The 22257-nt window shown below is 44.6% G+C and overlaps 1 protein-coding gene across 2 annotated transcripts; it reads right to left on the bottom strand.

Moving 5' to 3' along the window:
• Nucleotides 1–748: 748 nt before the first annotated feature.
• Nucleotides 749–21694, bottom strand: gmip (GEM interacting protein). Of its 2 annotated transcripts, none has more exons than XM_076266400.1 (20): nucleotides 21267–21694; nucleotides 18683–18770; nucleotides 17988–18088; nucleotides 14533–14658; nucleotides 12162–12226; nucleotides 11488–11595; nucleotides 11118–11198; nucleotides 10448–10609; nucleotides 9530–9667; nucleotides 8438–8628; nucleotides 7340–7440; nucleotides 7190–7252; nucleotides 6955–7047; nucleotides 5589–5746; nucleotides 5123–5299; nucleotides 4363–4500; nucleotides 4033–4235; nucleotides 3470–3803; nucleotides 2574–2676; nucleotides 749–2186 (listed from the first exon to the last, which is right to left on the bottom strand). In XM_076266400.1, the coding sequence occupies exons 1-20, from the start codon at nucleotides 21313–21315 to the stop codon at nucleotides 1534–1536; spliced, it is 3132 nt and encodes a 1043-aa protein (XP_076122515.1). In that variant the 5' UTR covers nucleotides 21316–21694; the 3' UTR covers nucleotides 749–1533. The 2 variants fall into 2 exon arrangements, with proteins under 2 accessions (XP_076122515.1, XP_076122514.1); XM_076266399.1 differs by having other exon boundaries at nucleotides 749–2189.
• Nucleotides 21695–22257: the final 563 nt, after the last annotated feature.

Consider the following 22257-nt stretch of genomic DNA (forward strand, 5'->3'; position numbering starts at 1 on the left):
TCAGCGCTACTGGTCGCTGCTGCCCTCCCGTGGAAAGAAAAAAAAGGCACGCTCCAGATTCCATCAGTGACTGTCAGTTGAGAACTTAGTTACCAAACTGAGTATTCTGGATAGCTAACGCATGGACATTGTTTTTTTTTTACTCAGGGCAGCAGTTTGCAGATTACATTATGTGCTTACATAATTGCAAAAGGGTTCTCCTACATTGGATGAATGGTTGGTGATAATGGGCAATGTAGATATTGCATTAAAGATCAGCCATTTCTTTCTACAACAGTCAAGAACCCTTTTGCAATTATGTAAGCACATAATGTAATCTGAAAACTGCTGCCCTGATAAGAAATGCAAATGATCTCAGCTGGTATTCTGTCTATAATGGAGTGGAATGCACATTTCTAAGTGTCTCCAAACTTTTGACTGGTAGTGTGTATATATATATATATATATATATACTTTCCGATTGGTTGTAGCAGCGGCAGCCGCCAGGCTGCCACCGTGTCGTCCAGTCGTATATATATATAATACAATATATTGTATATATATTGTATTGATAAAGAAGCTGAGCAGCACATTTTTGGCAGATTCATTTTTGGGGAAAAGACAAGGTGGGTGCTTAAATCTTGTTGTCATAATGAAATAGAAAGGAAATAAATAAATGCTCTTTAACTTGTACCCCCCCCCATTTTCCTATTGTGTATGTAGGCTATGTGTGCACTACTGTGCTGTATGACAAAAATAATTACACATCTTGGCAGAATAGTTTGAATAGTATTTTTGATCATTTAAAATAGGCTACGCTAAATACATCATACAAAATACTGCACATTGACACTGTCATTGATACATTCAAATTATAAGTCTCATCAGTGGTTATACAGAGACAAAAAGCCTGTTAGATCTGTACATACAGCAGTCTCTCTGACAAATTATTTTTCAATTGTCTGTGCTGCTGGAATACTCATGTCTCCCAGTATTCCTGCGCAGGCCACAGTTCTGCAGTAAATAAATATGGTCATTTGTTTTCCCCAAGTGTAATACGGCCATTCATTCATTCATTCATTCCCTCACTCTCCACCTCATGCTGGTGTGTGGTGAGCATTCTGGCGCATAATGTCTGCCGTGCATCACCTAGGTGGGGTGGTTAGAGAGGCTCCGCCTTTACTGTGAAGCGCTTTTGGTGCCTTGATAAAGCACTATATAAATGCAAGTTGTTGTTGTTGCTGTTCATCTCTTTATTGTTCATCATAGTTTCTTGTTATTGCCAGAAATCCTCTGTTGTAAAGTTACATGGCCTGGGGTTTTTCCCCCCCAGTATGACAGTACATCAGGGCTTTGAATTCATGACACGAAGACATTCGTAAGTGTTAAAAAAAAAAAAAAAAAAAATCCTACTCAAAAGCACTGAAATGGAAACTGATCAGTGTGTTTTATTAGAGATGTATCTCTGTGCCTATATGTTTACATACTGTATTCTGTAGGTGTGTTGTTGAGTGGTTTCATGTAATCTGTCTAGGAAGACCAGTCCCGTGTTCCTCAGACAAAGTGTAGCTGCTCCCCTTTCCCCAAGCCACATCGCCTCAGCTTCAGCCCAGATAGAATCTTGTGTGCAGTCCGGTCGTCCCCCGACAGCCTCCTCAAAGACTGGCTGAGGACTCGGACCTCCCCGTCTCCCCCGTGCCTGTTATTGGACTGGTTGCTGTTCAGCTTGGCCAATGGGTCTGTTCTGCCCCTAACCGGCTCCACCCCATCCGAGGGGACTCCCTTCCGATTGGTTGTAGCAGCGGCAGCCGCCAGGGCTGCCACCGTGTCGTCCAGTCGTACGTCCAACCTGGCGGAGGAGAGGCGACCCTGCAGGGCCTGGCCGGCTCGGCTGCGTGGGCGGGCCATCTCCGCAGCGCTCCCCTGTCGGCCATGGGAGAGTGCGTGCGTCTGGCTCTGGGTTTGGTTCTGCGTGGGGCGCCCCAGCTCGGGAGAGGAACTGCGGCTGCTGTCTGGAGTGTCCGGCAGGGCGGACCTGTCGGAGGCCTCGGCCCCGGTGCGGGGGCCAGTGGAGCGGGCTCTAGGGGCTGGCGTGGGGTGCCGGTGGTACTTGACCGGCTGCCTGCTGAAGGGGCAACGGGGCTGGGGGGCATGGGAGGGTCCGGCCCCCCCAGAGACTGTGGGCGCAGCTCGTCTCACAGCCAGGACTGCTGGAGGGTCACGAGCAGTAAAAGGGGCAATTAGAAAACTTTCAAAAAGTCTTAAAATCATTTCTATGAAATAACATGGATGCAAAAGATGCACAGAGCTGCTTATAAAGCGTATTATTATTATTATTATTATTATTATTATCATTATGATTATTATTATTATAAAAAAAAAATTGTCAGGAAAAACTAATGACAATCTTTGACAAAGCTAACACATTATAAGCTAATATGTATGTAAGCTTGTACACTCACAACCTTGAAAGCTTGAGTGCTTATTGCAGATGGCAGGCAAGAGCAGCAACAAGCAAGCCAAATTGTCCAACATGTTCTATCTATTACCTTTCATCCAATGGTGACAGTCCTTTCACATCCCCTCCTGCCTACCTGCTTTCTCATTGGCCCGTGGGCTGAGCTGGTCCACGGCTTCATTGGACGAGGACTTGTCAGAAATGTAACCCTCGCTTGAGTCTCTCTTGATAGTACGGGTCTGTTAGAATGACACACACTGTGGCCTTAGGGGGGAGGTGTAACTAACATGTCTGAACATATAACTTAGGAGAGATGGTGGGGGAGGGGCGGTCACAGGGTCCAGAGTCACATTAGACTTGTGACATACTCGGATAGGCAGCCTTGTCTATGTTTGGGGGGGGTGTGGGGGGTGGAGGGGTTGATGTAAGTTGATGTAAGCTTGGGTATTAATATTGTTTGCGAGGGCCCTTGGTCTAAACATGGTGAGAAGTGCAACAAGTGCATTGAGGCTAAATTTACTTCAGACGTTGTCCTCCTGGTGCTCTTAACACATTTGTTGGACCATATGTCAAGAGCAGGGATTTAACCAGCTCGCTCCCGCCAGCCAGCCACTCCCATCCCCGTGTGTGAGGGGGACGGGCTGAGGCTGAGGCTGAGGCAAGACGCTGCAGAAGCGCACAGGCAAGCACACTAATCCTCACAGCGTAAGCATTTAAGACCTCAGCTGGCTCAGTTGTAGCTTTCTACCCCAGGTTGATGCAGCGGGGAGGCACAGGAAAGACAAACGCGTAGCACAAGAAAAGCGAAGCGCCCTCTGAGAGCCTTTAATCTCTGTTTGTTTTCATGCTCTCCTTATCTGAATGTAATCATCTAAATCTCTTACAACTACATATGTTAGCAGTTGGTCAAAGGTGTTAGATAGTGTAGGTGAGGCATTTGTTGATTGGATCAAACAACTTCCAATCTATGGGATGACAAGGAGCATGCAGTGTTCTGATATCAGCTGGGGAAAGCGAGACAGCAATTCTTACCTCCAGCGAGCGAGGGCGCTCTCGAGACGTCGCTCCCTCGTCCTGCGGGGTGCTGGTAGACAGAGAGTTGGGGCAGAAGGTCCTGGTGGGGGTCTGTGGGAGGGGGGCAGTGGGCACCGGGGGCGGAGGGGTGCACGATCTCCCCTGATCCATTGGCCCAAACACCTGGCTTTGGTGGCTGATGAGGAACTCCACCAGCAGGGCCTGGTAGCTCGTCTCCAGCAGGGCCAGCATCGACACGTCTCCAGACACCAGGGGGCGCAAGAGAGTCGGACCGAAAATGATGCCTAGGTTTCCTGGCGACATCTTGTTCTCTTCGTAATTCTCTGATACCCTGTAGACAAATGAGAGACGAATTATAGCTTTATAAGCTTAACTTTTTAGGTGACATGATTGGCGAGGATTTACATATCCTTTTTTAAAAATAGTACATTTTGTCTCCTATTTTTTGACAGCTGTGTATTCATAACATACCAACTCCATCTTTTCGTCTGTGCTTTTTTTTTTTATCAATCTCATAACAACAGCTGTATTGTGTCCAAAACTGATTTGCATTGCTTTACCTGTGCAGGTGAGCCATCATGTGATGCAACGTGCTGTAGTTGCTGAGAGGGAGCCGGTCCAGCAGCTCTCTCAGACTCTGCGTAATCTTCTCCTCCGTCCCAGGATTCTCCATGGAATGGTTCTTCTCGCTCAGATGCTGGATCTCTTTGCCCACAGTGATGAAGTTGTTGTACAGGTCAAAGGTCATAAGTGGCTCAGGCAGCTGTCAAAAATAACAGCCAAAGCGCGTTATCTGAATGATCAGTATGCACGTTTTATGAGTAAACCTGACAAATAATCACATATTTTTAGTCCTGTTAAATGTAACCGTTGAAGTGGCACCCTGCTACCTCTTTAAAAAAGTGCTTTAAGACGGAGGAGACGTCATGAGGAGAGAGGTCAGAGAGGTCAACGTTATCCTTCTGGATCTCAAAGGCCTGGCAGAGCTTCAGAACCCGGGGTTTGGAGCCACTGATCCGATACACACCCTAAGGGAGATACAAGAGAGAGTCAAATGCATTACATTACTGACATGCAATACATAGACAAACAGGTTATGCTTCTTTATTTGTGTGTTTTGGAACATCTCAGGTCTTTTTAAAGCATGCAGTGTGGCACAGACTCTATTTCTTGTTTCTATTAGATACTGCAGGGGCAGCCGTGGCCTACCGGTTAGGGCTTCGGGCTTGTAACTGAAGGGTTGCCGGTTTGATCCCCCGACCCAGTAGGAAATATATGGGTGGAGGAAGTGGTTGAGCACTGCTCTCCCATGCCCACATCCATGGCTGAAGTGCCCTTGAGCAAGGCACCTAACAGGCAGCCCACTGCTCCGGGTTAGTGTGAGCTTCACCTCACTGCGTGTTTACTGTGTGCTGTGTGTGCTTCACGGATTGGGATAAATGCAGAGACCAAATTTCCCTCACAGGATCAAAATACTTATACTTATACTAAACTGTGTTCCATGCCCTTCTAGCAAACAACCTGGTTTCGAAAAAGTCACTTAACACAGTAACATCCTACCTGTCTTGCATTATTTATTTCGTTGTTGTTGTGAAATAAGGAAGCATTTCTTTACTGCTCGCCACCACAGTTTTACTCAGGGGAGTGTACCTGCATTCCCAGGGCCCTGTTCTCAATCTCAGCTGTGCAGACGCGCACTATGTAGGGCACTTCCTCCGGAGTCTCTCTGGGCAGGAGAGAGAAACCTGTGCCGAACAGCAGCCCCTTCCGCTGTTCACACTCCAGCTGACAAACCTCTAGACACTTCCTGTGCATGACAAGACCACACTGTGGGGAAGGTGAGAGAGAGAGAGAAAGAGAGAGAGAGAGAGAGAGACAGACAGAGAGAAAGAGGGAGTACGTGGAAGGCAGAGAATGTAATGTTGAGTAATGTTTAAATAATAATAAAAAACATAGAATGAAGTTATGCATTACACAATGTAAGGCTATAAGCCACCGCGAATGCAGTTAAAATGATGCAGTACTCACTGTAGACCACAGTGATTTATTACACTGTTACTATATCTATTATTTCAGTGAACACAGGCCCTTATTCAAGCTAATTAGGCTTACACACCTCCTCACACTCTACTCCATTGACCAGGACGTAGTTTTCACACTGTTTGCACTTGATCATCTTGCTCTTCGTCTTCCTTAAACGATGAGTCAGAGCAGCCCGCGATGTGCGCACCTTGCCCGTCGATCCGTTGCTCTCCGACAGAGGGTCCAGGCTTTCTATGGGGTGGGATGAGGACAAGCCAATGTTTCTCAACAGGACAAATCATGTTTGCTTTGTACGAGTGTACGAATAATAATATTACAGTTTTTTTCAGTCGCTAACAAGCGTTTGTCCAACCAGTTGTCACATTTTCAAAACTCTAAGTCTAAATACAATTAGCACAGCATCAGTCTTTTGTGGCCATACTATTCACACATTTCATGTCGTTTTCACACGATATGCAGTCAGTGAACACATTTCCACAATGCTTACATTTTCTTAACAAACAAGCTATACCTTCCAACAAAACAATAGATTGTTTTTGTAGTATTTACGAATGTTAACACACAACATCCCACAATAGCAAACACAATATTCCAAACCTTAGATACAGTATAAAAACCTCTGCTTCTGCTACCAAATGGTTTTATCCCAGGTACATCGCCTTGGATAATATCAGATGTGATGATGAAAACATGTGTCCTAACTCTGAAGATCGCAGAGATTAGATACAGTAATTGTGTGCTTTTTTTTAGTTCCCCCCCTTTTTATCTGGGCTTTTTGCTGTTGTTTTTTGTTCAGAATGCTATTGTGTGTTTCATGGATATTTTGTTCACTGTAAGCACTACTGTAAAACCTTTCCTGTTCTATCATACTGTAAACAGTATTTCTACTGTACCTCCTGTAGTAAACAGTAAAGGGAAAAAAACTGATTTGCTTTTTACTGGAATGCTTTTGAATGTGAACATTGCATGTGGACATACAGTTCTCAACCAAGAAATTTAGTGTAAAAACGGTGGATAGCATGTTTTGCATGCAAATACCTGTAAGACATAAAAGTCTATGCAGTTTTTGTAATGTCAACAATAGCCAGTATTTTGAAACCTGGTGTACTTTGATTGACTGCATGTACCTTGTGAAGTGAAAACAAGTGTTATTCTTTGACAGAATAATTTCATTTTGAGTCAGATTTCCAGTGTTTTGGTAAAGTTAGTGTGTGCAGAGAAAGATGTGTTCTGTTTTGAAATGAAGAGTTAGTATATATTTAACAAAATGTGTTTTTGAGAAGAAAATTATCCATTTGGCCAATTGTGTTTTGTAGGTGTGAGTCTGTGTTAAGAGTTTAGAAAAATTATCTGAAGTATGGGTAAGCGCTTGTTAGCGATTGAAAAAAACTGTAAGATTAACATTATAACATTTCAAAATGTCATCAAGGAGGACTCACCGGCTTCATACACTGTCCCCATTTCTCTCTCATCGAGATCATCTGATGACATGGTCCCAGAGGGCACTTTTGCAGCCCTTCGATTTCCATGGGCTATTGGCAGAGGGGGGGCATATTACAGGACCGGCTACTTAAAGATGATGCAGAAAATCTCTCTTTTTCTCATAGAAGTAAGAGGCGGAAAATTAACAAACTGCACCAAACACTGGCTGGTGTTTAATAGGAGCCCTCTTACCGGGACTGGACAGAGACTCAAGACTTCCTCCCATGCTTTCGCTGTCACTGTTGCCAGGGCGACCTATAGGATGGGGCAAGATAAATCATGACTGTGCTGAATCTTAATCCAGTGTTTGTTTTGATGTGTGTACTGTATTTCAAGACTTACGTCCATCACCGCTGTGTCGTTTTAGTTCGTCCGGAAGGGCAAAGGAGTCTTGAAGAGCAGTGAGGGGATTGCTTGTTTTGCGGCGACCACTGGGGGGCGACCTACCAAAGGGAAGACATAAGTCCCCACTGATCAACAGAGAGTTAGGCCAACTTGTTTGTGTGGGACATTTATTGAGAGAATACAGCAAGGTATTGTCTGTGATGTCTGTCAACTGCACATATAAGAGATACATGCCATTCATTTGATTGTTTGCCTGTGACTGTAGTTTGTGCACATGAAGAAACTGCATAAAGAGCCTACTGTGATGTTCAGTAGAACATTCTAGCACAGTACACTGAAGCGTTAGTGCTCAGATCACGATGACAGATGGAATGTTTTCATCCTCAAAGATCAAGTGTGCCTGTATGTGGCACAGAAAGGAAGAGGCCCGCCATATTGTTTTATCAAGGACAAGTCACAGTGAGTTGGGAAATCTAACATACTCTCTCTAGAGTCCTCTTTTTGTGTCTCCTTTACCCTCTGACAGGCCTCATGAGTTAACACTGCAAGACCAGAGTAGAGTTGGCATACATACATTATTTTGTCTTGACAAGAAGAGTCAGAATAATGCCACTAGGTTTCAAATAAACAGAGAACAAAAAGTTCTCAAGTGTTTTTTTCCACTCTACCTGTCTTATTTGCAATAGGAAAAAAAAACTGTGCTTGGGTGAACACCTTGAAAGACCACAGCCTTTAAAGAGATAGATAGATAGATAGATAGATAGATAGATAGATAGATAGATAGATAGATGCTTTATTAATCCCCAAGGGGAAATTTCAAGAAAATTCAAGATGTTTTGTTGAACCAGAAATATAAACAAAATGTAAAGGATCAACCACTCTGACATAATGTGAAAAACACCTATGCTCTATATTGATATGATAGCCACTAAAGTTAGCATGCAAACAAGTAAACATTAACATGGCTCTCTCGCAGCCTAATATCACTTTGTAGTACCAGGTGTGGCACTGGAGGTGCCGTGTGGCTGCGTTCAAGTCAACCCAAAGCCCACAGATCTACGTGGCACCTTTAAAGCTCTTTAGCTCTTCTCTCACCTCTTGCTTTGGGGGACATATTCCTGGAACATGAACGTCAGGGGCGGTTGTTGCTGCCGGTGGGTCCCAAACACGTAGCGCAGGTAGGGCTCGCCAGGCTCGTACGGCCTGCATGTCTCCTCCAGGTTACCGTAACCCAAAGGAACAGATTCCGTCTGCTGTCGCTGGAAGAAGAACATGTTCACCGTGACCTGGAGAGACAGCAAGAGTCATGGTTAGAAACACAAGCACAGAGTACAGTGGGAAATGACAATAAAACCGATTTGACTTGATTTGACCTAAGATTTGCACTGATTTGATACAATATGGACTATTTCCAGTTGACAATATGGGACGATTTGGATATTTTGCTATTTGTTTTTAAAGACACTGAACAAAAAATACACTGCCTGGCCAAAAAAAAGGTCACTACCTGGATTTAACTAAGCAAATAGGTAAGAGCCTCCCTGTGGGGGCAATGCTATGATCTGGGGTTGCTGCAGTTGGTCAGGTCTGTGGTGACCAGGTTATTCCATCGATTGATTGATTTTTTCTTCCCTGATGGCACGGGCATATTCCAAGATGACAATTCTAGGATTCATCGGGCTTAAATTGTGAAAGAGTGGTTCAGGGAGCATGAGACATCATCACCAGACACAGAGTCCAGACCTTAACCCCATTTAGAATCTTTGGGAAGTGCTGGAGAAGACTGCGCAGTGGTCCGAATCTCCTGTCATCAAAACAAGATCTTGGCGAAAAAATGAATGCAACGCTGGATGGAGATAAGTGTTGTGACATTGCAGAAGCTTGTGGAAACGATGCCACAGCGAATGTGTGTCGTAATCAAAGCTAAAGGCGCTCCAACGAAATATTAGAGTGTGGCCAGGCAGTGTATAAAACAACAAATCATCATTATGGTCCCATGCTTCATGTATTGAAATAAAACATTCTATATATTTGTCAATGCTCACCAGAAGTCAAATCTGGGACTGTTCAACTTACACATTCTGTTACATATTTATTTTATTATTAAAATAAATATATAATAATACATATTACATTTCTGTTCAGTATATTTACTAATCACACCAAAAACACCTCCAACCAACCCACCTCCTTCAGTACGGTGTCCCCCTGACAGATGAGTTTGCGGATGTGGACGATGATCTTCTCCTTCACTCTCTCCAGCTCGTCGTGGTGACCCTGAGCGTCTTTCACGCACTGCTTGTAGAGATTCTCTGCCTCCATCGTCTGTGCATTTAGGTAAACAGACATATGGTTTAGTACCTCACGAGCACAGCAAGTTACAGACATATGGTTTAGTACCTCACGAGCACAGCAAGTTACAGACATATGGTTTAGTACCTCACGAGCACAGCAAGTTACAGACTCCCAGAAAAAAAACTTATCCTGTTGTAAAACCTACTGTACTGTATATAGACTGTATTTCAAAATGAACATTGCCTGATATGTGTTGTGTAACACAGACGAAGCACGACCACTGGACTCAATCTGGTAACCTTGGGCATGGGAGATTGCATCTGACTCATCTGGACATAAGCAGATGCCTAATGACTAAATCTCAAGTCAAAGGTAAATGATACAGTGCCAGTCCAGTGTTGGACCCAGGGATGGATTATTGCACGGGCCTACCAGGCCCAGGGGCCCAAGGGGTCAGGGGGCCCTGAAGCCCAAACCTTTGCATGGAATCACTGCCTCAATATCAACACATCAGGATGTAGGCTATATATCTGATTGAATTTAGTATTGGCCATCCCCAAAATGCACCAGAATACAGGAAATCACATCAAACAAATTAAAAATGTTCTGGGGGAGGACCCCCAAACCCCCCCTCCCACATATGCGACAATTAGTGAGGGGCCCTTAATACATCTGGGCCCAGGGGCCCGAAAGTTCATAATCCGTCCATGGTTGGACCCCCTGATTCATTCAGACCCCACAGAGACGTGAGCCCCTGTGCAAATCACAATATGGCCCCAGTGGCCATATTGTCTTGGATGTGTTGGGTACCTTGGTCTTAGCGTCGTCCCTGGACTTCCTCCTCTTGTCCAGGGTCTTGAATCCCCCTGCCTCCTCCTCGGCCTTGGTGGTCATGGCCTTGGCCTTCTCCAGCTCCTCGCACCGCTGGATGTACTGCTGCCGGGCCTTCTTCAGAGCCGACTCCGCATCGTTCTGATACCAAAGATGGTCATTAGTATTGACCATTAGCATGGTCACAAACAGCACTAGCCTGGTGCTATACTAGAACTGGTGTTTTTTGTTGGGGGTGGCAGTCTGCAAACCATTGTTTCAGGAATGAAACAATGATTAGGAAGTGGTTGAAAGAAATGCTATGTTTGGATCTATTTTGTGTCAGATGAAAATCAACTGAGCAGTCAGTCATGATTGAGGAGGAAATTGTATTATAGCTTACATTTTTTAGTATGTTTTATATAAGTCTCATACGCAGTATGTGTTTGTTTGGCTTTCCAGTTCCCACTGCTTATTCAAGCCCTGAGAGCCCAATTTCTGCTGTGACTGTATCCAATCACTATCAATGTCATTTGGATCAATACTCATTAATGATGCCCCTGACCCAATCGAAATCCAATTTTCTGACCACAGGGAATGCAGTTTAAATGCAGGGTGAATGTAAAACAACAACCCCAAACCCCCCAATAATAACACAAAAGATACCAACCATTTTTTTCTGCTCCTTTGTCCACTGTTCTTTGAACTCCCTTCGCCATTTGTCAATCTCATTCCTCTTGGATGCAAGGGCCTGAATAGATGAACAGTTGAAACAAAGAGAGAGAAAGAGGGGGGGGGGGGGTTATACCCAATGCTGCTCAGTCAATATCCACACTGGTAAATGTGACCTGTCAAGCCTGAATCGATTTCACTCAGCCTGGCTGGTAGCAGTTCTGGGAACAGTGGAATATTTCTCAGTACAGTGAAACAGCCCTCGGTATAGTGGAACAGTTCTCGGTACAGTGGAACAGCCCTTGTATAGTGGAACAGTTCTTGGTATAGTGGAACAGATCTCTGTATAGTGGAACAGTTCTCGGTACCTGGTAGCAGCGCTGGTGCAGCAGCTCGGCGGTGTGTTTGGCATTGGAGCCGTTCTTGGCGTCCTGTTCGAGCACCATGGTGTAGATGTACTGCAGAGGCATCAGGTCCTGCATACGGTTCAAACGACACACAGGAAACGTGAGACGGCCATGAGGATGTCTCACCTCGTGTTACCTCTCGTGAAATGGTCAGAGCTACAGCATGTACTGTACATACGGCCTTTGGGTATTGAGGTCCCATAAGGTCATATACTGTACATCAAAACTGCACACGGAAAACATAAGCCAGACCAGTGTATAGGTATAGGGCGCTGGTAGTGTAGTGGTTAAGGTTAAAGTTGTGGGTTCAATTCCCAGCTTCCACAGTTGTGCCCTTGAGCAAGGCACTTAACCCCAAGTTGCTCCGGGGAAAATGTAACCCTTGTAATATAATTGATATATGTAAGTCGCTTTGGAAAAAGTGTCTGCTAAATGAATAAACGTAAATGTATAAGTATACTCTAGTTATGTATGACCAGCGTTTAGGTAGAGCTTTATGGGCATGGAGGAGGTAGGAGGTGGTGTTGAGATCCTGACAGCTATAATTAAGTGCACAAGCAGTACATACATAAATTCGACTCTGGACTGAAACATGCACCCACCCTTGTTTGCACCTAGCACGCACATGCACTCACCTGCTGGGACACACTTGATTTGGCTGCTTCTGCCGCTCGCATTATGTTCTTCGCAAACTCTTGTTCTGTAAATAAGAGAGGAGAAGTGATTCTCAATGGGTTATAAAGTTTTGGTTTACATCTTTGTTAAAAGGAAACATGAATAGATACATCGAGGGGAGGCCCGTTTGGAGACCCAGAGACTAGACTAAACATGAGCTTCTCTTCTCTGATGCGAAAAGAGAATAATGGCCTACTTTATGTTTATAATTTCTGTCCCATAAATGCCGAAAGGAAACTGGAACATGTGCTTCATAGGAAGAAATAGTTTAAAGGAATGGTCAGTATTCATGGATGACCTACAAATGTTGGGGGGAGGGGAGAACAGACTGGCGATCGACCCAGTAACATTACCCTTTCTTGCCCTGATGCTAAAAGGTCGGTGGCTAGTATGTGGCACTGAAATGCCAAAAGTGAAGAAAGAACATCATGGAATCTGTGATTGATTGGAAAAAATGTTTTGAGCCATGGTCAGTATTGATGGATGCCACTGTGCTCATAAATCAATATGAAAGTAAAGGGCTTAGCATGGCATAAAAATAAAAGTGTCGGAGCCAAGCCATTTCCATTGCCCATTAGGACGTCTGCCAAACCTAAATGCTTTGTGTTACGAAACTGGACAAATGGATCCCCTCGAGCTCTCCCTGAACATGTAAAACTTCAGTAGTCTACAACCTCAGATGAACCCCATATGTACAGTCCTATAATGCTTCATCTCATGGCCTTTACTACTCTACATATCCGCTAGCCCGCCACAAGACATCTCACCACTGCTCCTATTATTAACCCTCTCACTTGACCACAGCGCTCAGAGCTACCAGTTGTGGTTTTCCTGACCATGTTTGTCACCATCGCCCTGTATAATGTGTACATAGGTTACTTTGTTTTTTAGATTTAAATATCTGACAATGTTGGTGAACAGTAGTTCAATTATTATTGATACAGTTATTCAGGGGGAGGTGTAATTTCAAGTGCATACCATCTCTACAACCACTTTACCAGTCCCGGCCCTGTCACTACAAGCGTCTTATGCTTGATCACCCCCAAGCACATTGGACTTTCTTTCTTTAATTTATATAGTGTATTTAGTATTGTTAGTTTTCTTATCTTCTACTGTCTTTATTGTACAGTAGAGTTTAGTTATATGTTTATACTTATGTTTACCATTTCTGCTGTAAGTGCATGTTGTGTGTGATGTCTGTATGCTACTGAGACCCTTGAATTTCCCCTTGGGGATCAATAAATAAATAAAGAAAGAAAGAAAGAAAGAAAGAAAGAAAGAAAGAAAGAAAGAAAGAAAGAAAGAAAGTAAGTAAGTAAGTAAGTAAGTAAGTAAGTAAGTATGTATGTATGTATTTATGTATGTATGTATGTATGTAAGTAAGTAAGTAAGTATGTATCTATCTATCTATCTATCTATCTATCTATCTATCTATCAACATAGGTCCATTATCTCAGGTTATGTAGTAGGTGCATATCTTAATTCACACGGCGAGGATCTCCTTCATTGCGGTGACCAGTCTAACTGACATGGCATGCCTTATGTCCTGGCAAGAGTGGCATTTACAGACATGCACGCTGTTTCCCTGGGTAATCCCTTCACCCCCTGCTCCATTCTCTCCCACAGAAGCCTCCTAATCTGGGACTAGTAATCCCTATCCCCCCCTCTCTTTGAGATTTTATCAGGGTGACCCTGGTTGTTGTCGTCGGCGTCTCCGTCATTGTTGTTGTTGTTGTTGTTTTCATTGACTGCCGACTGCCGAATAGACACAGCGGCGCACCATGAAACACCAGGGCCCTGTCTGCTTGATCTTAGCCACTACAGGTAATAGCTACGGTTAGCCACCAGGGGGTACGACTAGTGGACTGAACTCACACACAGGGTTCCTCTGAAATCACACATTCTCTAGCCTCTAGCACCTACATTCGACGTGATGTTTTTCTAAGAATACAAGAGAGCTATATATAGACAATGACATCTATTTTTCAGGTGAAGTCATTGGGTGACAGTATGATAGAGAACAGATTAATAATCGAAACAACATAGTTCTGAGATGCACAAGGAGCACTACTCACTGCTACCTTCAGCTAAAGGAAACATTAATCAGTCCTGATAGGTTCAGATTTAAGAGCTTCTGAAAAAACTCTACCGTAATAAGCAGCGGTTTATACATTGATTTTGCAAAATTTCTTCAGCTTAATACATGGGGGCAGTTAATATGGTATTAATATGGTTTTGGTTTTTTTATCTTGCATAAAACACTGTCCTGCGGCTAATACACAATGCTGCTAATACACAGGAAATTACTGTAGTGTCAGTGGCACCACTCACCATAGCTGATTCTCTTGTCCATCCAGGCCAGCAGGTCTTTGGCGTAGCGGCACCACATCTTGGTGTACTGCAGGGCGATCTCCACACCCCCCTCACAGCGGCACAGTGCCTGGTCAGCATCCTGGGCTGAGAATGAGTACATCAACATCACGACTCCTTGGGCATTCCCACCCAGCCTCTCTCTCTCACTCTCACACACACACACACACACACACACACTTTCTTCAAGAGGAGCGCAAACACAGTCTGGGACGGTCCAAACCTCAGCCTCTCACCCCTACCACACTGTCAGCCTGTGCAGTAGCGCATATCTGTCTGTCCTCAAATGCTTTATCTACTGTCATGTCAAATGCTGAGGAATCCAAAAACAGAATCCAAAATGAGTAGGATAGTCTCCTTGTGTCTTGAATCCTCTGACATGTTTATCCAAAGTGAAAAAGGCAAAGACGAGCGACAGCTATCGATGAGAACATGTCTTCAGTCCTCAGTCCTTACTCTGCAGGTTTTAGGTGCCAGGAGAGACAGGTATACGCTGAAGTGAAGTTCCATCTATCTCAGTGAGAAACATCTCAGAGGGAATCACATCTAGAGGAGTCATTGGCTCAGTGCAGTATGACTTCACAACCCCGTAGTATGTGCCGGATGAAAGAGTTCCATCCACAACGCGACGGGTGACAGTGTCCAACCCCCGTTAGTCTTCCGTCCTCCTCGTCTCAGAGTTCAGCTTTGGTCATCTGGACTCTCTGAGAGAAACCTCCTGTGCAGCTGCTCTCTCTATTTATTTCTCTCTCTCTCTCTCTCTCTCTCTCTCCCCCTCTCTCTCTGCTCTCTCTCTCTCTCTGGCTTAGCAGATTGGAGTTGAGGAGTGGCAGAGGAGAGATGCCTGGGGATTCCACCCAGCACCCAGACTCTAGCTGTGCTCTGTCCCCTCCCTCTATCCCCCCCCCCCTCCCCCTTATCTCCCTTCATACCCCGCCAGACCAATGATTGAATTGACAGGGACATCATTGGATGTGAAAATGTTTGCTTGAGAGAACTTCACCTATTGAACATTAATTGTGCTAATACCATTTTAGACGTGTGTGTGTGTGTGTGTGATAGACATTGCATACACCCAGTTCTCTCACTGCTTTTTGTGCTCACCGTCACAAAATAAGGAAGTAGGTTTCATTTATATCTGTAATCCAGCCAACACTTACTTTGTGAAACTGTCTGTTTTATTTGAGCATAGCGACAGGGCTGTATTTGGAACTTCTCATTCCTGTGTATGATAACCAGCAATGCCTTCCTTTATCAGATATGGTAGCCTTTTTGCTTTTACTAAAACATTTACTGAAACATCCCTGACTCTTCACTATTATCATCACCATGTTCATAGTCTCAGGCGCCTGATCAACATCATGACATGCCACAAAACTCGTCAGGAAGAAGCATGACATAGAAGCATGACATGTCACAACTCCCCTTAGCCTATGACACATTTAAACAGGCAAGGAGAGAGTGACACATCTTAAGTGTGACTGCAACCCTGGCCCGTGTCCAGCATCTCCGACGTCACCCCGCTCCACCCCACCCCACACTGCCTCTTATCAGGGCCCTAGGCAGGGATTAGTGGCCAGGTCCAGATTGTAGAGGGCTTGCCTCCCGTGGACATGTTGGGAATCAGGCCCAGGCCAGGAATAGGGCTCCTGACGGATGAGATGGCTTCAGCCACAACTATCACTACCTCATCATCAGCCTCTCTTTCAAAGCTACTGATGCTCCTACTGATGAGGCTGCTGCTCCGGCTGTCTGTGTGTTAGTATTGATTACGGTTATATATGCCAGCCCTGCATCCACTGAGGAGTCAATTGCTAAATGTTGCCTACAGTAAATGGGGCTGGCCTGATGTGACCCTACAGTTACACACACTCTGTTGTTATTGAACCACAGGAAGTACACTGACACAGACATACACACAGACACACAGACATACACACACACACACACACACACACACACACACACACACACACACACACACACATACACATACAAACACAAACGCGCACACACACACACACACACACACACACACACACACACATGCACACACACATGCACATACATATGCACACACACACGCACATGTGTGCGCATGCATATACATATACACACACACATACACACACACACACACACACACACACACACCCCTACATTGGCAGGTCATTGTTTTGTAATTGATTTATGGGCATTGCATTAGAGTTGCCTGCCTTTAAATTATTACCAGGAACTGGATGCCGGTGGCTATCCCCTAGCCGGGCGGGTTACGGGTGGAGGAGAGCGGTGGGAGTTTGCCAGCAGATTAAAGAGACAACCTGAGGCTGTGAGACGCATCTCTGGCCAAAGTCTGTGCGTGTGAGTGTTGAGGGTGGAAGGGGGACGCGTCGTCTCCTCTGCTGGTCAGGTCTGGAGAGCGACTCCATGGACAGTGTCCACTGAGCCACGATGTGTTATTTAATCTTGCAGTGTCACCTGTAATCCCTAATCCCTGCTGTCATTTCACCGTCTGCTTCTAACAGGTTCTCCACAGCACCCATATGACCCAAGCCAGACTGGAGGCCCAGTGGCAGATGGGGGTGCATCCCCACTCACAATAGAGCGTAGCTCTCGGCACTCCCATAACTGTCCACTTCCTTTACCCAGACTCTAAGGCACCTCTCACTCTTTATCAATTACTGTCCTGTAATTGCATCTGTATTGACCGGTTAAACCTGGCATTGCCTATACTGGCTTAATCTCCAATAAACACAGGCTTTGGACAAAAGGGTTTACAGCATGTGAGGATGCTATGCTCTCTGCTCGTAATGTTTTCAGCTGTGTCCTTTCTCCAACATTTATGCTGCCTATGGTATTCTCCTGTTTTTACTCCACCAATTGAATCATTTTCAGACTTTAAGCATTTCTTCTCCTCCTTCTCTTCTCCTTAAGCCGCTCTTCCTCTCTTCTCCTTTCCCTCTCTCTTTCCCCAGTACCTCTTCTCTTCTTGTCCACCTCCATCCCCGTTGTCCAGCCCTCTCTTTCAGTGGACGTCTGAGGAGGAGCCCGTGAGCAGCTGTCGGAGCGACTAATCCTGCCCCTTCCCCAGCGCTAATCTGGTTAGCGCGGGGCCATTAGCCCATGGGGCTAATTACATGTAGACACTGGCGGTTGGGGAAGGGGAGATTATGTGCGGTCCTGACCAGATCACTGGACCAGGGTTAGTGTCCGAGGCCCATGTGGATGTTAGAGAGGGGGGAAATAGCGATAGGAGCCCATGGCAGTATAGATATTGGTTTACATCGAATTAATGATAAGAAGTCATGACTGGAAAAGATTTTTGATGTGTCGAAAAAGATCATTTAAATGGTAGCTACACAGGGACACATACATACTGTGCACACACGCATGCACACACAGAGGGAAACTCTTACTAGGTGCAGCCCCTTCTGTTGCATCATCTTCCGGATCTACATTCTCTATGCAGGTGCTTTCAGAGATGGAATCGGCGTCGAGGTCATCCTCCTCAACAGGGCTGAGGCATCCAGACACACACACACACACACAGAGGGAGAGAAAGAGAAAGAGACAGACACATCACTCTTGTCATCCCACAGAAAATGAATCACAATGAATCTGACATTAAGGGATACATGCATCTAAGTCAGTGGTTCTTAACTGGTCTGGCTTTGGGACCCACAATTTCCCATGTTCATGAAGTCACGACCCATATATTGTTTATAGCGTTCAAGACAACAGATTTGGTGAGCTACATGCTAAGAAAGGCGAAGTGCCTGTAGGCCTATTTGTTTGGAACATGCTGTTTGGCATTACATTTGTGAAGTCTCCAACTCCTGGTGTCACCTTAAAGTACTTGACAGGTATGTCTTTGACAGGTGTACTTTATTATGAGGTATTTTCACTCATGTTCCAGCAATTGTGAACATCGCACACTGTGGATTCTGCACCATTTCGTCTCAATTTAAGTCTATTTGAAATGGGCGATTTCTTCTCTTTTTTTAACCACAAGCTCCGCGACCCACCCAGAATGGTTCCGCGACCCACTTTTGGGTCCCGACCCACCAGTTAAGAACCACTGATCTAAGTGATACAGTTTGATTTCACATACTCATAGACGGAGAGCTGGAAGTTGTCAAAATCTCGTAGGACCTCGCTCATGCGTTTGGCGTCTGTGGACCTTGTGTGGACTTTCTCATCTGTAAAGTGAAGGAGAAATCACTTATAGTGAAAAAGCATTCTACAAGATCACCATCACTATTCAGAGAGGTTTGGTGTACCTCTTTCTTATTGTATAAGTAAATGGCAAGTGGGTGGCATTTATATTGCGCTTTTCTATTCCTCCAAGCACTCAAAGTGCTTTACAATGTCATGCCACACATTCACCCATTCACACACACACACACACACTCATTCATTGATGGCAGATGCTGCTGTGCATGGCGCACTTTTGGTGTCTTGCTCTTGGACAGGGTCAGGAGAAGTTGGGCTCAAACCTGCAACCCTCTGGTTCTGGTTTCACGCTGCAAACTGACGTATGAAAGAAAATGAGAGAAGGATACACTGATAAGGAAAGAGAGAGAGAGAGAGAGAGAGAGAGAGAGATTGTAGTAAGTGAGTATAATAAAGCTAAGAGGTGGTCAGTAACTTCTCATTTGTGTGCCACATGCACCAAAAGTCAAAATCCAACTAGTCATAGGGGTGGAAGTGAGAGTGCATGTGGGCATGTTTGCTCCATAACACTGATATCTCTATAGACAAATCAGAAATGAAGTCATGAGGAACTTTAGCTATCCTGGAAATCCAGAGTTCTCGCAAAATCACAATTGAATTGTCTCTGCGAGACACTCTGGCAATGACTAATAATTTGTACTTTTTTAATACTTTTACCCCTTGCATCGTAAGGAACCAATCACATCGGTTTATCTGATGTAGGTGGGCTATGAGACGAGCTAAACAGATGATGACAGCGCTGCAACAAATCAGTCAGTAAACATTGGTTGTAGTTTGATCCACTTGCTTGCAGTGAGATTTTCAAAGGCATGCTTGGTGCCGCCCCTTGAGTTGGGCCATTTTCATTATTCGTGGCCAGACCCTTAATCTTTCTAGATTACCAGGGTCTGGATTTTCTAGACTAAACTTTAGCAGAACTACCTCAAAGGATGTCATGTTAGGTATCACCCTGAGCAATGCTGAGCATTGTAATAGTCAAAACACCCATGCATTTGTATGAGCTACGTACTCAAACCCAACCCAAAAAGATCAGCTGACTTGCACTTCAAATTGTAGCACTCAAAAAGAACAGCCAAGCACAGCTGACTTACTACTCAATTGTAACACTAAAAAAAGCTCACCTTAGCACAGATGTACATTAACAGTTATAAACCATGAGAAAAAGCTACCAATCTCTCTTTCTTTCTCTCTCTCTCTTGGTGGCTTGCTCCATTTTGGTCAACCACATCCTGCTTGCCTTTTGTATCACACTCGGCAGCAAAGACAACAAGGCCCTGTTACTCAAGCTAGCAGTCACATTTATCCTCACCGGCATGTCAGTGAGAAGGTTCCTGTTAGAGCTCTACCTGGGTCGTGTCTACAGGATAACGTAAATGTCTGGATGGTTAAGATGCCGCATAGATGTTGTTGATACAGAGCATGTTCCTCTTTGTGTGAACACATGCAGACATTTTTGTTGCTTGAGGTTTTTGAGAGTGTGTATCTGTCGAGTCAGCATAGAAAATGTTCACATGATTCTTCACACTTTGGCTTGAGCTTGCATGCATGCACCAGCAAACTACTAATTTAATATGAAGGATCGATTTAGTAACACGTTGTATTAGACTATTACAATCTAATGTTAACTTAATAATTTAGGTAATCAAAATAAATGGATGAAAAGGACAGCAATTGTTTGACTGTATTCATGCTAGTTAGATGATGTATTCAGATTCAGCTTAGCTCTATTCTAGAAGAAAAGTAAAACTGAAAATAAGATCTCTATTTTTTTGTCTGGCTTATTTCACCGGGACATAATTACTCAATTTGACATCAATATCAGATTCGGACCATTCCTCCTATTTCTTAATTTCAACTCCTGTGAAATATTCTTCCTCTTATCTCAACCCAAGTCAAATTGAATTCAACAAGAATAGACACCAAAACTGTCCTCTGGAATAACAGATGCTGTTACACCTGCTCATAAGGTGTAAAGACAGCCCAAATTAAGCCAACTAGTCAGTTTAACTAACTAATAATCACCATACTGAGTGTTAAGCAACAAAAGGAACTGGACTGTTTCTCAGTTTCAAAATGGAGGGCAACGACACAGGAAGTGCTGTGATCCTGCACACACTGAGTGTGAGTGCAGGAGATAACATGCAGACAGATGGGAAACCCAGTCAGAGACACCCACACACACACAGAGAGAGAGAGAGAGAGAGAGACACACACAGATAGAGAGAGAGAGACACAGAGAGAAAGAAAGAGAGAGAGAGACAGACACACACACACCCACACACACATACAACACACACAAAGTCTCCTCGTTTTAGTAAGTGAATCCTATTTTAAAAAATCTGAATCATGACATTAAAAAAGACAGGAATAAAAACAGACACAGCACACAGGCAAGGTAAGGATGGAGAGAGTTGGAACCTCCATCCGCCCAAACCGACTAGCCTCCACCTGCTGCCACTCACCCCTTAGCTTGGGCTGCTCCGTCTCAGTTGCCTCTTCTGCGTCGGCCATGTTTCGGTCCCCCTCTCTACCAAAGGCACCTTCACCAACAGCACACAGCAGCCCTTCTGCTTGGCCAAGAGGACATCCTCAGTACCACGCACAGGGATGTTAGTGGCCCTCACAAAGGCCTCACCTGTACGGGGGGAGAGAGGTCGGTGCTGCCTTCGTCCTCAATCTCTCACAAGCATGTGAGTAAATGACAACAACCCCCCCCCAAAAAAAGACAAAAGGTTGGTGTCATGGAGTGTCGCTTTTTGCGTGCTTGAAGTTCTCTTCCTCTAAACCAACTGAGGTTGGCCAATGTTCTTTCACCATCGCACCCAAGAGGAAGTAGATCTAACTCTCGCTGCGTAGGACACACCTATAACCCAGAGTTTCTGCTGGTTTCGCGAACGTTTGTGTGTGGGTATTTGCACAGGATGTGTGCTAGTGCTCCTTGCATATGTGTGTGGGTTCCTTTAAGTGATGAGTAGGAGGATATGCATTTGGTGGTTTCAGATGAAGCATGAGTCTGGGGGGGGGCGGGGCGGGTGTTAGAGTGACAAAATTGATTCATTCAACATTCTAAAATACATGCAATTGTTTCTGTTCAGTATTTCATCATTTGGTTTCTATTTGTCTTTCTTTTTTAGACACCACATAATGAGCTGAATGACAGCTGAATGACATCTATGACAGCCTGCAGAAGCATTACAGCGCCCTCTGAAGGTCATGGCTGGTACCTCAGCTTCGTTGCAGTGGGAGGGCCACAAGGCTAAGAGGAGAAGAACACAGCACCACTTGTGAAAGTGATCATTAAGGCACATAGACTCCCATACAGGGCTCACTTTTAATGGCAGCTAGGTTTTCTGGCTTAGAGCATAATGAAAAAACAGCAGTGAAAGAGCTTTGGCTGTATAAAAGAAGGAAGTCATTTATATTAATGGTCCAAATCTTTGGTGTGATTGTTAT

Source organism: Alosa pseudoharengus, unplaced genomic scaffold (assembly GCF_046254945.1).
Source record: "Alosa pseudoharengus isolate Yale_2024_CS ecotype anadromous, Long Island Sound unplaced genomic scaffold, YU_APseudo_1.1 YU_APseudo_1.1_scf_4, whole genome shotgun sequence".
In the NCBI taxonomy this organism is placed as follows: domain Eukaryota; kingdom Metazoa; phylum Chordata; class Actinopteri; order Clupeiformes; family Clupeidae; genus Alosa; species Alosa pseudoharengus.